The sequence below is a fragment of the Ranitomeya variabilis genome, chromosome 2, assembly GCF_051348905.1.
Source record: "Ranitomeya variabilis isolate aRanVar5 chromosome 2, aRanVar5.hap1, whole genome shotgun sequence".
In the NCBI taxonomy this organism is placed as follows: domain Eukaryota; kingdom Metazoa; phylum Chordata; class Amphibia; order Anura; family Dendrobatidae; genus Ranitomeya; species Ranitomeya variabilis.
Genome location: NC_135233.1, coordinates 252,022,724 through 252,039,809, shown reverse-complemented (window position 1 = coordinate 252,039,809; position 17,086 = coordinate 252,022,724). Strand labels below are relative to the sequence as shown.

General features: G+C 42.4%; 1 protein-coding gene across 1 annotated transcript; it reads right to left on the bottom strand.

Moving 5' to 3' along the window:
• Positions 1–616: 616 nt before the first annotated feature.
• On the bottom strand, positions 617–15,603 carry LOC143805361 (ficolin-1-A-like). The gene is made up of 8 exons (XM_077284604.1): positions 15,467–15,603; positions 14,264–14,359; positions 12,160–12,222; positions 10,201–10,227; positions 9,915–10,042; positions 9,687–9,816; positions 1,952–2,086; positions 617–1,475 (listed from the first exon to the last, which is right to left on the bottom strand). The coding sequence occupies exons 1-8, from the start codon at positions 15,543–15,545 to the stop codon at positions 1,225–1,227; spliced, it is 909 nt and encodes a 302-aa protein (XP_077140719.1). The 5' UTR covers positions 15,546–15,603; the 3' UTR covers positions 617–1,224.
• Between the last annotated feature and the right edge of the window lie 1,483 nt (positions 15,604–17,086).

Here is a 17,086-nt window from a genome sequence, read left to right as displayed (position 1 = left end):
CCCTACGTACAAGAATATAACTACTATAATACTGCCCCTCATGTACAAGAATAAAACTACTATAATACTGCCCCTATGTACAAGAATATAACTACTATAATACTGTCCCCTATGTACAAGAATATACCTACTATAATACTGCCCCTATGTACAAGAATATAACTACTATAATACTGCCCCTATGTACAAGAATATAACTACTATAATACTGCCCCTATGTACAAGAATATAACTACTATAATACTGCCCCTATGTACAAGAATATAACTACTATAATATTGCTCCTATGTACAAGAATATAACTACTATAATACTGCCCCTCATGTTCAAGAATGTAACTACTATTATACTGCCCCTCATGTACAAGAATATGACTACTATAATACTGCCCCCGTGTACAAGAATATAACTACTATAACTGCCCCTATGTACAAGAATAAAAGTATTATTACTGAATGAACATTATTATTTACATCCAGAAGCTGAACGCCTGCCCTGCTAATGTTAAGCTGGAAGCAGAGATACTGAAAGCAGTAACCTATTAAAACAATTTCGTACAACTGATTTTTAACGTCTTGAAATGCACCAATGTGCACAAAATAATCGGCAAATTTATCATGGTGCGTGAAGCTTTTAATCAATTTGGTGCATTTCCCTGGCGCACTCTGCAGGTTACAACATTAAATATAGTGAGAAGTTCTGCAACTTTTCCCTTTGAGGGGGAATTTAGGGAATAAACTTTACATGCCTTACGTATCACAGTAGCTGTGCCGTCCATTCCAACCAGAGTAAAAAAAAAAAAGGATAAAAAGGTGAAAGATAGATGTCCAAATGGATATTCAGATGAAAAAGTGTCTTTATTCAATGCGTTTCGGAGTACTATGACTCCTTCATCAGGAAACCACTAAAGTATATCTTTTTTTTTTTTACTCTGGCTAGTCACGAGGAGACCGGTGGATCTGCAGCAGCTAATATTTCTATAAGCCTGTGTTTGGGCTCTATCTGGTGAGTAAAATCTGATTAAAGGTATCTCTTAATACCCGGCCGGATAAGACCCTATTGCTCTTTTACTTTCCTTCCAGCTTTTTATTGGTCCATTCCAACCAAATCAGAGGCCACATTTCTTATTAATAGTGGTGAATGTTGGATTCTGGTTGGTGGGTACAGATAACATGGCCGCCACCACCGCTTTGTTGACACGCAGCTTTCCTGTGGGCGCCGATCTCAGGGCTGAGGGCGGATTTTCATTTCCGTCACTTGGTAGGAGTAATGGTGGCCTCTTCCTCTTAGCCAGTTCACCCCATTGGCGTAGCTGCTGTGGTTTCCCCTCAGATACAGGCCGTTGAGGTTGGCGTAGTGACAGGCGTTATACCACCAGCCTCCGCGGTACGTCTGGGCGCAGTTCTGTTTCACGTTGTCATTGTCATGGTCTTTTGTAGAAAATGCTGAATCTCTGTGGTAGGTTAGAGAATCTCCTGAAAGGGACAGAAGATGTGGCCATGAATTACAGAGCCCAAAAGGCAGCAAAACTCTCAGTTGGAAAGTGCGGCTGTTTTGAAGCCATTACACATCACCACCCAGCTTTCCCAGAGCCTGGAATGGAAAGGGAATTTTGTATAAATGTGCACACAGCGAGCACCCTACTAGTGGTGACTTTACTTCAGGAGACTTCCCAAAATCTTGCTGGATATTACGGTTTTTATTTCTGTAGTGCAGCTAATGCGGAGACATCATGAGTTGGACACCAGTTCACAACATCATCCTGCAGCCATTATGGCTCCGCAACTTTCCTTGGTGTCCTAATGGTCAATCTGCCAACTTATATACCAATATAGTAGCGGGGAATATGGCCGATCTGCATAGTGATCTATGCCCGGGGCCCATATTGGACTTTATTAAAGCTGTGTGTGGGCAGCCCTTATTCGTTATGGGGCGATATGTGGACACGAACCTGCAGATCCCTCCAGGAACTGGACAGAACTCAGCGTGTAGTTTTGCTCCTCAGAGGATATGCTGAAATCACGGTACAAGGCGAAAGTGTGATTATTCGAAAAGTCTGTGAAGTCGACCCGGAGATGAAACTTCCCTGCAAGGACAAGAGTGCGATGAGGAAAGAGAGGGGGTCCGCAGGTCACCCAACATTACAGAATACAAGGTATAAAGATGGCGCTAATACGAGGTCCCCAATGTTTGTGCTGCTGAGTGATGCAGCAGAGGCTCCTCTACACCTGCAATGATGGCTGCAATCCAATCCAATTAAATAACTAGATTAGAAGAACTGACCAATACAAGAATATATATCCCACCAACTATTACTATTAGATAAATATCTAGTCCTGCATAACATGCTGCCATAGTATCTGCCATCAACACCTCCTTGGGTCACATACAGTGGCATGTAAACGTTTGGGCACCCCTGGTCAAACTTACTGTTATTGTGTATAGATAAGCAAGTTGAAGATGAACTATTTTGTGTGACATAACATTTCCCACATGTCTACTTTACTTCAGCACAATTTTGGAAACATATATTTTTTTCTTAGGACATTATAATTGTCAAACATTGACCAGTAATTTCTCATTTTTTGAACAAAATTTACAAAACCATTTTTTTAGGGACCACCTCACATTTGAAGTGACATTGGGGGGCCTACTGGACAGAAAATACCCAAAAGTGACACCATTAAAAACTGCACCAATCAAGGTTCTCAAAACCACATTCAAGAAGTTTATTAATCTTTCAGGTGCTTCACAGGAAGTAATGCAATGTGGAAGGAAAAATTAACAATTTACTTTTTTTTTCACAAACTTTTTTCTTTAGAGCCAATTTTTTTATTTTTACAAAGGTAACAGGTGAACATGAACCCCAAAATATGTTATTAAATTTCTCATGAGTACACCAATTCCCCATAGGTGGAGGAATACTACTGTTTGGGTGCACGAAAGGGCTCAGAAGGGAAGGAGCACCGTTTGACTTTTTTGAACGCAAAAATGTCTGGAATTGAGATCAGACACTATGTCGCGTTTGAAAAGCTTGCGATGTGCCTAAACAATGGAAAACACCCCACAAGTGAACCCGTTGTGGAAACTAGACCCTTCAGGGAATGTATCTACTTGTAGATGTGTGATGAGCACCTTGACCTCCCAGGTGCTTCATAGAAGTTTAGAGCTGTGAAAATAAAATAAAAAAATTAAAAAAAAAAAAAAAAAATTCACACAAAAATGTTCTTTAAGCCACAATATTTTTATTTTCACAAGGGTAACAGGAGAAAATGGACTCCAGAATTTGTTTTGCAATTTCTCCTGAGTACGCTGATATCCCATACGTGGGGTAAACTACTGTGTGGCGCATGGCAGGGTTCGGAAGGGAAGGGGGAACCGTTTGACTTTTTTAATTAAACAATGCCTGAAATTGAGAGCAGACACCATATCGCATTTGTTGAGCCCCTGCTATGCCTAAATAGTTGAAAACCCCCTACAAGTGACCCCATTTTGGAAACTACAGTTCTTAAAGAATTCTCCTAGGTTTGTCGTGAGCATTTTAAGCCCACAGGTATTTCACAAAATAGTTTTAAGTTACTAATTTTCAAAAGGGTTAATAGGAGAAAATACACCACAAAATTTGTTACGCAGAAGAAGCAGAGGACGAAACGCGCGTCGGGGCGCCGGAGGACATCCACTATACGGGCACTCACTTGGTAAGGTGTTGGCTGTTTATTTTACTGGATGGGGCTTTCACCAGGTCGTTATCTTGGCACTCATAGCGGTTCTCATCAGTTTATAATTTTTTTGAGATGCTGTTTTTTGCACTTGTTATAAATAGATCTGATGGGTATCATAGGGATGTACCTATGTGCTTTAGGTGTTATAGTCCATGCTAATTGTATAGTGTAGCTTCCTTGCCAGCTGTTATTGATTTCATTGATTTTTATTGATTAATCTATATGTGCCAGTCTGTGGGTGGATGTTCCCCTCTGATTTGGGGCTATTGTTCGTGTTAAAATATTTTTGAAGTGGTTATATGGATCTTTTATATGTTTCTAATAAATGTTACATTTTAAATGATTTCATAATTGGTGAGCTTCATTGAATTGACTACTTATTAGTGGTTGCTCTAGTGTTATAAGTCTTGAGAAGTACCAATATCTTAGTGTGGGACGTCTTAGTGATTCGTGTATCACATTGAGCATGGAGAAAAGAAAGAAGACCAAAGGACTGTCTGAGGATTTCAGAAACCAAATTGTGAGGAAGCATGAGCAATCTCAAGGCTACAAGTCCATCTCCAAAGACCTGAATGTTCCTGTGTCTACCGTGCGCAGTGTCATCAAGAAGTTTAAAGCCCATGGCACTGTGGCTAACCTCCCTAGATGTGGACGGAAAAGAAAAATTAACAAGAGATTTCAACGCAAGATTGTGCGGATGTTGGATAAAGAACCTCGACTAACATCCAAACAAGTTCAAGCTGCCCTGCAGTCCGAGGGTACAAGAGTGTCAACCTGTACTATCCGTCGGCGTCTGAATGAAAAGGGACTGTATGTTAGGAGACCCAGGAAGACCCCACTTCTTACCCCGAGACATAAAAAAGCCAGGCTGGAGTTTGCCAAAACTTACCTGAAAAAGCCTAAACCGTTTTGGAAGAATGTTCTCTGGTCAGATGAGACAAAAGTAGAGCCTTTTGGGCAAAGGCATCAACATAGAGTTTACAGGAGAAAAAAAGAGGCATTCAAAGAAAATAACACGGTCCCTACAGTCAAACATGGCGGAGGTTCCCTGATGTTTTGGGGTTGCTTTGCTGCCTCTGGCACTGGACTGCTTGACCGTGTGCATGGAATTATGAAGTCTGAAGACTACCAACAAATTTTGCAGCATAATGTAGGGCCCAGTGTGAGAAAGCTGGGTCTCCCTCAGAGGTCATGGGTCTTCCAGCAGGACAATGACCCAAAACACACTTCAAAAAGCACTAGAAAATGGTTTGAGAGAAAGCACTGGAGACTTCTAAGGTGGCCAGCAATGAGTCCAGACCTGAATCCCATAGAACACCTGTGGATAGATCTAAAAATGGCAGTTTGGACAAGGCACCCTTCAAATATCAGGGACCTGGAGCAGTTTGCCAAAGAAGAATGGTCTAAAATTCCAGCAGAGCATTGCAAGAAACTCATTGATGGTTACCGGAAGCGGTTGGTCGCAGTTATTTTGGCTAAAGGTTGTGCAACCAAGTATTAGACTGAGGGTGCCAATACTTTTGTCTGGCCCATTTTTGGAGTTTTGTGTGAAATGATCAATGTTTTGCTTTTTGCTTCATTCTCTTTTGTGTTTTTTCATTTAAGACAAATTAAATGAAGATAATAATACCAAAGAATTTGTGTTTGCAATCATTTTCAGGAAGAAACTGAGTATTATCTGACAGAATTGTAGGGGTGTCAATACTTTTGGCCACAACTGTACAATGCTTTGTTTGCCTCTTATTGCATTTTAATGCAATGTTGCAGCGGCGTAAAAAAACGTAACTCTGTTTTTATTTTTTTTTATTGCGCCTTTTACCGATTGGAGTAATTTACTTTATATTTTGAAAGGTTCGGTATTTCTGAATGCAGTGTAGGGGTTTTACTCACTTGGGTGCGATGGGAGGAAAACAGGAGGCTTGTTCCTTTAAAAGTTCATGGGGGGTTTATTGCTTCATAAACCCCAGTAGCAAAACAGAAAATAAACAACCTTTAGATCAGGCAAATACAACGTAAAATGTCCATAGCAGGTCTCTGCTCTGCCAGGCCTGTGGGCACACAGGCTGGGTTAGTGTCCAGTTCTCAGGCTCAGTCTGGAGCCAAACACACAGGAGGCCTTCTCCCTCCCAACAGACAGACCATGAGCCAAACAACAGCCTCCATTATATAGTCTGTAACCACACCCAAAGTGATGTATGTGGGAGCCAGACCCGCCCATCTCTCATAGCTACCCACAACCCGGTCCCAGGTGCACCAAACGAACCTCTTAGTGCTTACGTGCACTGAAGAAAATACTCCGGGTTACATCACAGAGAGCAACCATCTCTGCGATACATACCTCCCATCGACTACGCAGCCATTAGCCTCTTTACAGCAGAGATAACAAATGTGTATTTCTTTTATGCTTTAATTTCAGTGGGGCAAAAGGTGGTAATTTGGACTTTTGCACTTTTTTTGTTTTTATATTTTTAAAAACTTTTTTTAAAACTTGTTACTTTATTTATTAGTCACTTTAGCAGACTTAAAGCTGTGCTGTAATTGTTTGATCGCCTGTGCCATACATAGCAGTACTTCAGCAGAGAAATCACGATCCCCTGTGTGAACACAATATGATGTCCCCTCAGTGCATTCCACCACACACAGTATAATGTCCCCACAGTACATTCCCCCCACACATAGTATGATGTCCCCACAGTACATTCCCCCACACAGTATGATGTCCCCACAGTGCATTCCACCACACATAGTATAATATCCCCACAATACATTCTCCCACACACAGTATGATGTAACCACAGTACATTCCTCCCACACACAGTATGATGTCCCGCAGTGAAATCCCTGCACACACAGAGTATGATGTTCCCACAGTGCATTCCACACACACAGTATGATGTCCCCAGAGTGCATTCCACCCACACACAGTATGATGCCCCTACAGTGCATCACACACACAGTATGTCACCACAGTACATTCCCCCCACACACAGTATGATATTCCCTCAGTGCATTTCCCCCACAAACAGTATGATGTCCCCAGAGTGCATTCCATGCACACAGTATGATGTCCCCACAGTGAATTCCCCCCACCTAGTATGATGTCCCCACAGTACATTCCGCCCACATACAGTATGATGTCCCCACAGTGCATTTCCCCCACACACAGTATGATGTCCTCACAGTGCATTTCCCCACACACAGTATGATGTAAGCACATTACATTCCTATACACACAGTAGGATGTCCCCACAGTGCATTCCACACATAGTATGATATCCCCAGAGTGCATTCCACGCACACAGTTTGATGTACCGAGAGTGAATTCCCCCCACATAGTATGATGTCCCCACAGTACATTCCGCCCACACACAGTATGATGTCCCAACAGTGGTTTTCCCCACACACAGTATGATGTATGCACATTACATTCCCATACACACAGTATCATGTTCCCACAGTGTATTCCCTCACACACAGTATGATGTCCCCGCAGTGAATTCCCCGCACACACAGTATGATGTCCCCACAGTACATTCTCCACAACACAGTATCATGTACCCAGAGTGCATTCCCCCACACAAGGTCTGATGCAACCATAGTACATTCTCCTCACACAGTATGGTGTCCCCTCAGTACATTCCCCCACATACAGTATGATGCCCCCTCAGTACATTCCCCCACATACAGTATGATGTCCTCACAGTACATTCCCCCACATACAGTATGATGTAAGCACAGTACATTCCCCCACACACAGTGTGATGCCCTCACAGTACATTCCCCCACATACAGTATGATGCCCTCACAGTACATTCCCCCACATGCAGCATGATGTCTTCACAGTACATTCCCCCACACACAGTGTGATGCCCTCACAGTACATTCCCCCACATACAGTATGATGTAAGCACAGTACATTCCCCACATACAGTATGTTGCCGCCACAGTACATTCCCCCACACACAGTATGATGCTCTCACAGTACATTCCCCCACATACAGTATGATGCCCTCACAATACATTTTCACAAAATACAGCATGATGGCCCTTCCACTGCATTCCTCCCACACACAGTATGATGCTCCCACAGTGCATCCCCAACACACACACACACACTATGATGCCCCCATAGTAGATTCCCCTTGCACAATATAATGTCCCAAAATACCCATAGTGACCCTGATCAAAGCATTCCACTTGCCAATGCCTACATGCCTGCTCCTTAGTAATTGTGCTGTTCGCTGCTGCCTGGTCATGTGACATGAGACTGTCACCTGACCTTAAGGTCCTTTCCTGTTCCACCATTGTGTTCATCTGCAGTGAGGACATACCCCTGACCTTCGGGAACAATATCTAAGTGCCCATTTTTGAACCGTCTCTAGTTTTTCTGAATCCATAATAAATTGTAGAGCCTAAAACTGGATCCCATATTGAGAATGTGGGCTTACGAAGCTACCATACATGGGTAATATTACACTGAGATCTCATGTTTATTCTCTTTTTACACACCTTAAAATCTTCCTTGCTTTTGCAGATGCTGCCTGACATTGAGTTCGATTGCTCGGTATAGGTAATTCTAATGCATTAAGGTACCGTCACATTAAGCGACGCTGCAGCGATATCGACAACGATGCCGATCGCTGCAGCGTCGCTGTGTGGTCGCTGGAGAGCTGTCACACAGACAGCTCTCCAGCGACCAACGATGCCGAGGTCCCCGGGTAACCAGGGTAAACATTGGGTTACTAAGCGCAGGGCCGCGCTTAATAACCCGATGTTTACCCTGGTTACCATTGTAAATGTAAAAAAACCCAGTACATACTTACCTTCTGATGTCCGTCAGGTCCCTGGCCGTCTGTTTCCCGCACTGACTGTGAGCGCCGGCCGTAAAGTAAAAGCAGAGCACAGCGGTGGCGTCACCGCTGTGCTGTGCTTTACGGCCGGCCGGCACTCACAGTCAGTGCGGGAAGCAGACGGCCAGGGACCTGACGGACATCAGAAGGTGAGTATGTACTGTTTTTTTTTTACATTTACAATAGTAACCAGGGTAAACATCGGGTTACTAAGTGCAGGGCCGCGCTTAGTAACCCGATATTTACCCTGGTTACCATTGTAAAAGAAAAAAAAAACACTACATACTCACATTCTGATGTCTGTCACGTCCCCCGGCGTCCACAGAGTTACGCGCTGCTGCTCAGAGCTTCCTGCACTGAATGTGTCAGCGCCGGCAGTATATCAGAGCACAGCGGTGACGTCACCGCTGTGCTCTGATATACTGCTGGCGCTGACACAGTCAGTTTTACTCATCACACTTCCCACCTCCTAACAAATGTCCTGCTGTAGTATTCTTTAAGGGTATGTGCACACATTCAGGTTTTTTCATGTTTTTTTCGCGCTATAAAAGCTCATTAAAAACACATACATTATGTATCCTATCATTTAGAATGCATTCTGCAATTTTTGTGCATATGATGCGTTTTTCTCCGTGAAAAAAACCCGCATTGCGGTAAAAAAAGCAGCATGTTCATTAATTTTGCGGATTTTCCGCATTTTTCCCGCTATTCTATGCATTGGGAAAAAAACGTGAAAAAAACGTGAAAAAACCTCACAAAAAAAAACGCGTCAAAAACGCGAAAAAAAACGCATGCGGATTTCTGGCAGAAATGTCCCGTTTTTGTCAGGAAAATTTCTGCAAGAAATCCTGACGTGTGCACATAGCCTCAATGTTGTGCTTGTTTCTTAATAATCTATTTGTAATCTTGCCTGAAGAAGGAGCCACTGTGCTCTGAAAGCTTGCAAACATATTATTTTCTGGTTAGCGAATAAAGGTATCACTCCTAGAATACTTCTGTCATCATTGGGCAGAAAAGTATTCTTTACAGTTTCTGTGATGTTGTAACAACAAAGTAGACAAATAGTTACAGACTGTAACAACCAGCCAGAGAGGACGCTGAACTCCGTCATTACCGGAATAAGTCAGACGATGAAGGTTGTCGTTTCCCAGCCAGAATTCACTGTTCTGATGGCCAAATCCCGTTTTATAATCATTCCAGTCCCTAAAAAAATCCACAGAACCGTCCATGCGCCTCTGGAACACCTACGAGGAGAAAAGCCTCACTCAGTACAAGTGTGTCCAATATGTCACTCAGCTTTCCCAGGTACAGATAAGTAATATTACTGCAGGGGGAAACTCACTGTCCAGCCGCCTCCATCACGCTCCATGTCACACAGTACAGTGAGAGGAGCGCCACCTGCTGGATAGACCGTGTACCACCCAGTGAGAGACTGACCCTGATCCAGCAGATCCTTGCAGTTCTGGGCAGCTGAAGAAAGATCATCAATGGATCACATTAAATGTAAAACCAAAAATGTAATGAACTTTTTTTAGAATAATCAATCAAAATCCTGAAATTCCATTGAATTATAAAAATTAACTCATGGATGAATAAAAAAAGAGATTAATATAAATCTCACAACTTACTGTGATGAGAACAAACTCCTGCATCTCCTAGAGAGAAAACAGCAACATTTACTGTGATCAATATGGTACACATAATGTGCAGAATATACCCATGTTATACGAGCTGTACATATATAATTATATATATATTAATGTACCCTGGATATACCAGCTGTACATATTTAATTTTATATATATATATATATATATATATATATATATATATATATATATATATATATATTATATATATATATATATATATATATATATAGGTTATATCAGCTGTACATATATAATTATATACAGGAGATACCTAGGTTATACCAGCTGTACATATATAATTATATATAGGAGATGCCCAGGTTATATCAGCTGTATATATATAATTATATACAGGCGATGCCCAGGTTATATCAGCTGTACATATATAATTATATACAGGACATACCTAGGTTATACCAGGTGTACATATATAATTATATATAGGAGATGTCCAGGTTATATCAGCTATACATATATAATTATATACAGGAGATACCTAGGTTATGCCAGCTGTACATATATAATTATATACAGGAGATGCCCAGGTTATATCAGCTGTATATATATAATTATATACAGGCGATGCCCAGGTTATATCAGCTGTACATATATAATTATATACAGGAGATACCTAGGTTATACCAGCTTTACATATATAATTATATATAGGAGATGCCCAGGTTATACCAGCTGTACATATATAATTATATATAGGAGATGCCCAGGTTATACCAGCTGTACATATATAATTATATACAGAGAATACCCAGGTTACACCAGCTGTACATATATAATCATATACAGGAGATGCCCAGGTTGTACCAGCTGTACATATATAATTATATACAGGAGATGCCCAGGTTACACCAGCTGTATATATATAATTATACACTCACCGGCCACTTTATTAGGTACACCATGCTAGTAACGGGTTGGACCCCCTTTTGCCTTCAGAACTGCCTCAATTCTTCGTGGCATAGATTCAACAAGGTGCTGGAAGCATTCCTCAGAGATTTTGGTCCATATTGACATGATGGCATCACACAGTTGCCGCAGATTTGTCGGCTGCACATCCCAAAGATGCTCCATACAAGGCAGGATGGATCCATGCTTTCATGTTGTTTACGCCAAATTCTGACCCTACCATCCGAATGTCGCAGCAGAAATCGAGACTCATCAGACCAAGCAACGTTTTTCCAATCTTCTACTGTCCAATTTCGATGAGCTTGTACAAATTGTAGCCTCAGTTTCCTGTTCTTAGCTGAAAGGAGTGGTACCCGGTGTGGTCTTCTGCTGCTGTAGCCCATCTGCCTCAAAGTTCGACGCACTGTGCGTTCAGAGATGCTCTTAGGCCTACCTTGGTTGTAACGGGTGGCGATTTGAGTCACTGTTGCCTTTCTATCAGCTCGAACCAGTCTGCCCATTCTCCTCTGACCTCTGGCATCAACAAGGCATTTCCGCCCACAGAACTGCCGCTCACTGGATTTTTTTTCTTTTTCGGACCATTCTCTGTAAACCCTAGAGATGGTTGTGCGTGAAAATCCCAGTAGATCAGCAGTTTCTGAAATACTCAGACCAGCCCTTCTGGCACCAACAACCATGCCACGTTCAAAGGCACTCAAATCACCTTTCTTCCCCATACTGATGCTCGGTTTGAACTGCAGGAGATTGTCTTGACCATGTCTACATGCCTAAATGCACTGAGTTGCCGCCATGTTATTGGCTGATTAGAAATTAAGTGTTAACAAGAAGTTGGACAGGTGTACCTAATAAAGTGGCCAGTGAGTGTGTATAGGAGATGCCCAGGTTATACCAGCTGTACATATATAATTATATACAGGAGATGCCCAGGTTGTACCAGCTTTCTCCACATTATTATATACAAGGTGCTGGCTGCTTCTCTCTCTGAGGAATATAAAATAGTGATTTTTGTACCTTTATCTCCTTTAACCCCTTGTGGACCCATTTTTCCTGGGATTCCTGGTGTCCCGCTCTCCCCTAGGATTAGAAGAAACAATGTCAGATTTTATCTAATTTTCTGCTGAATCCTGGAAGGTTTAAAGAGGTTTCCAGCTTTAAAATGTTTGTTTAACGTGTTAAATATTAATAAACTAGATGGTGGCCCGATTCTAAAGGCCCCGTCTCACATAGCGAGATCGCTGCTGAGTCACAAGTTTTGTGACGCAACAGCGACCTCAGTAGCGATCTCGCTATGTGTGACACGTACCAGCGATCAGGCCCCTGCTGCGAGATCGCTGGTCGTGTCGGAATGGCCTGGACCTTTTTTTGGTCGTTGAGGCCCCGCTGACATCGCTGAATCGGTGTGTGTGACACCGATCCAGCGATGTCTTCACTGGTAACCAGGGTAAACATCGGGTTACTAAGCGCAGGGCCGCGCTTAGTAACCCGATGTTTACCCTGGTTACCAGCGTAAATGTAAAAAAAAACAAACAGTACATACTCGCCTTTCGGTGTCCGTCAGGTCCCTTGCCGTCTGCTTCCTGCTCTCACTGACTCCCGGCCGTACAGTGAGAAGTGAGAGCACAGCAGTGACGTCACCGCTGCGCTCTGCTCTCACTGTACGGCGGCTCAGTCAGAGCAGGAAGCAGACGGCAAAGGGACCTGACGGACACCGAAAGGCGAGTATGTACTGTTTGTTTTTTTTTGGTAACCAGGGTAAACATCGGGTTACTAAGCGCGGCCCTGCGCTTAGTAACCCGATGTTTACCCTGGTTACCCGGGTGCTGCAGGGGGACTTCGGCATCGTTGAAGACAGTTTCAACGATGCCGAAGTCGTTCCCCTGATCGTTGGTCGCTGGAGAGAGCTGTCTGTGTGACAGCTCCCCAGCGACCACACAGCGACTTACCAACGATCACGGCCAGGTCGTATCGCTGGTCGTGATCGTTGGTAAATCGCTTAGTGAGACGGAGCCTTAACGCTTCGGGTATTCTAGAATATGTATGTAGTTTATTTATGAAGATAAACCTGAAACCTTCACAGGATTCAACATGAAGTCAGATAAATGGGTTTCAGCGAAATAACAATGTTCATTAATTGCGTTGAAAATTAGATAATAATGAAATTTCTTCACTTTTTCGTGTCTGAAATATTCTCCGACCTTCAGCTACATGTGCTGATCTCGCCTCCTCATAGCTCCGCTTGCAGATTGTCTCCAGCACAGTACAGTGTGGACGTGTGACAGGAGCTGTGCATGGGGGGGGGGGGCTGGCTTAGCTATTGAGATGTGCAGCCAGCCCCCTTCACACACTGCCCAGTCAAGTGTTGATACAGGAAATGTCATTCTCTGCCAGACACAAACCAGAAGGCAATCGGGATGAGAATTTGTAGCTGAGGTTGGGAACACTTTGAGATGGATATTACTGTATATTAGTAAATTGAATAAAATCATACTTAAAGGGTTTTTTCCACCAACAAAAGTTGATTTTAATCAATAGATCTCGGAATAAAAATAATTTCCACAATTGGATGTGTTTAAATAAAATGTTCCTGTGCTGAGATAATCTTATAAATGTTTCCCTGCTGTGTACTGTGTAATGGCCGTGTCTGACTTTGCAGGAACATGGTGTGATCATATCACAGCTCCTGGGCAGGGGAGGAAGTAAACAAGAGTATACAGACAGGACAGCACGGGATCACAGCTGATTGTTTCTTTGAAGTAAAAAATTGTGTAAAAAGGCAGGGAAATGTTTTACCTCCCAAGGAGAATCATATGATCCCGGCAGTCCTGTCTGTATACTCTCCTGCGTCCTCCCCTGCCCAGGAGCTGTGGTATGATCAGACCACGTTCCTGCAGGGTCAGACACGGCCATTACACAGTACACAGCAGGGGCACATTTATAAGATCTTAGCATAGGAACATTTTATTTAAACACATCCAATTGTGGAGTTTATTTTTATTGCATCTATCGATTAAAATTTACTTTTGCTCATGAGAAAACCATTAATGCACAGTCAATGGAATTTTTTACTGACTGAAATGCACCTTTAAAAATGAAGTCATGAGATATTGCATTTTACCTTTAGGTCCTGGGGGTCCATGAGGACCGGGGGTTCCTGGACATCCTCTTAAAATGGTCAACTTGTCTGATCCTCCAACCCCGATCACCTTCACATCTATGGATTGAAAGAAGAAAGCAACAGAATGGTCCTTCAATACCAAGAAGAGGTATATCTAATATTATCCTATTTGTTAGGCCGGGATCACACACAGCGAGATACGGCCGAGTCTCGCAGGTTAAAACCAAGCTCTGGCGCCGGCACTCCAGAGCGGAGCGTGCGAGACTCGGCCATATCTCGCTGTAGTGTGACTCCAGCTTTGTCAGCTGAGCTATCTAATCCTATCCTGTGTGATACTGTCTGCTGAGCCATGTATCTAATCCTATCCTGTGTGATACTGTCTGCTGAGCCGTGTATCTAATCCCATCCTGTATGATACTGTCTGCTGAGCTGTGTATCTAATCCTATTCTATGTGAAACTGTCTGCTAAGCCTTATATGTAATCTTATCCTGTGTGAGCCGTGTATCTAACCTCATCTGCTGTGATTTAGAGTCAGAGAACTACACATAATTACTGAATAGAGATTTGCCATTCATTACCCAGAAAAGCCGGCCAGAAAATGAAGCCTGCAATACCACCTCTAGACACCAGAGGGCACGCTACATCTGACCACATACAATGTATCAGGTGCTGCCTGCAGTGAATCATATTTGGAATTGTTTGTAATAATCTGAACTATCAGGATCGCAGGGTTCAGTGGTCATTGGTGGTCGGGCCGAGATTTGTGGCTAGATTTCTCATTTGAATCTGTCCCACTGTATTATATCGGCACATGACATGATCTACGTAACTACACGTCTGATGTACTAAGTATGACATGTCAAGCATACCGAGATGAGGAGACTTAAAGCCGCAGTGCTCCACTTGGAAATATGCAAATTGTCTCTTCAGAGAGAAAGAGGACTAGAACTCTAGTGTCACCTATTGGAAGTAGCAATCCTAAAAGTCAATGTCGACCCTTTAACGAGCCTTGTCACATGACTTGGGATAAAAGCCAAAACCAGAATCTCAATTTGCAGACACTGTGTTTCGGGGTACTGCCCCTCGTAACAAGGCTCGTTAAAGGGTCGACATTGACTTCTAGGATTGCTACTTCCTATAGGTGGCACTAGAGTTCTAGTCCTCTTCCTCTGAAGAGACAATCTAAGTATGACAATAATTACCTGGACAGGAGTCTTCACTGGAGCTTGTAGTTATCAGCCAGAGCAGGACGTACGCGGTGGTCGGCACACACCCTCTCATTGCTGATTTCCTCTACCAGTAAATACTCTAACATGAAAGGTTCCCCCTTATAAAGGACAAATTCTGAGCATTTTGCATGTTCTCGATCAGCAAATTTGTACCTTCCGCTTTTTCGCAATATTCGGTTCCTCATACCTGGAAGAAGTAATTTCTGCCATATGAGGAAAATAATATATATATACTGTATATATATATATATATATATATATATATATATATATATATATATATATATATGCATATCATCAATAAATAATAAAATGTGTGTGTGTCTGAATTAAAGAAATGACAATTGTAAGGGATTCTGGACATTCTGGCAAGGAACAATGCATTGAAAAGTTACATTGTGGACCAACCAGAGTTCTTATAGGTTTGTTGCAAATTTCAGCTTTCAGCAGAATCTTCATTGCTCAGACATTGTGGGAAAATGCATGAGAAATATAGTAGATCAAAAAAGGGCCAATGGGTGCGATCTCCGTTACCGCATCAATCTGAAGACCACTGATCAAGTTTATCTTTTCTTTTGCTGGTTGTGTACAGTTTTGTGATTCATTTTGAAGATGAATATTCTTTATATAAGAAAGAACTGTTTGATTTGTTAGTCCGTATCATTACCAACACCACATTGATGATACAGGAAGAGAACTGGAACAAAACAGGCCAGAGAAGTCATATAGTACAACAGTGCTATCTGCCATTTTTACAAATTGGTCCCTATACAGTAAAAGCCTGCAGCTCTTGTTAAGCAGTTAAACAACCCTTTCCAGCAGCCAGGGTTCAGTCCACTAGCCCCAACCTCAACATCAACCTGCAATGTCTTTCTCTGCATTTGCAAAAATATCCACACTCATGGCCACAGTTGGGTTGTACTTTAAGTCCGTTAGTTATTGTTCTTGAAGATCCCTCAGAAAATGGAACTTCACATGAATATTGCTTGGTTTTTGGGCTCTTACTATTTGTGCATTTGCAGACATCTATGGTGGTAATGCATTGATTTCATTTCTTCCTATGCTGTCTTTATCCAATTATTGGCTTCCTGTTCTGAAAGATGAAACCTGTCTTCCCAACATGTGGGTTTATCGTCACTGACTATTCTTTTATAAGACAGATGTACTTTTGATTTTTCTTGTTGAAGCCTTTGGTTCTGTATCTGGGTTCAGTTATATCTGCTCACTTCTATTGTTTCACCTTGTGCTGACTTCAGCCACTTGTTCATAGGTTGTCTGATGACCATTAGTTCTCTCTTTGGGAAGCAGGGCGCTTGTAGCCTTGGATTTAATGCAGCATTCTCACCTTGCAGTATTTGGACTCCTCAACATTATAAGATCTTTTGTTGGGCTCTGTTTTTGGCAGTTTTTTTTTATGTTTTCTGGATGCGTTTGACCCAATCGTCTATCCCCTGTGTGGTTACAGTCATTGTGTGTGGACTGGGAACATACAACAGGCTTTTTACTGGCATGGCTAAATTCTATCAATTTCTACTGAGCCACACGAGGGCTCAATGTCCAGTACAGTGCAGTTCTGTATGTATTCTGCTTCCA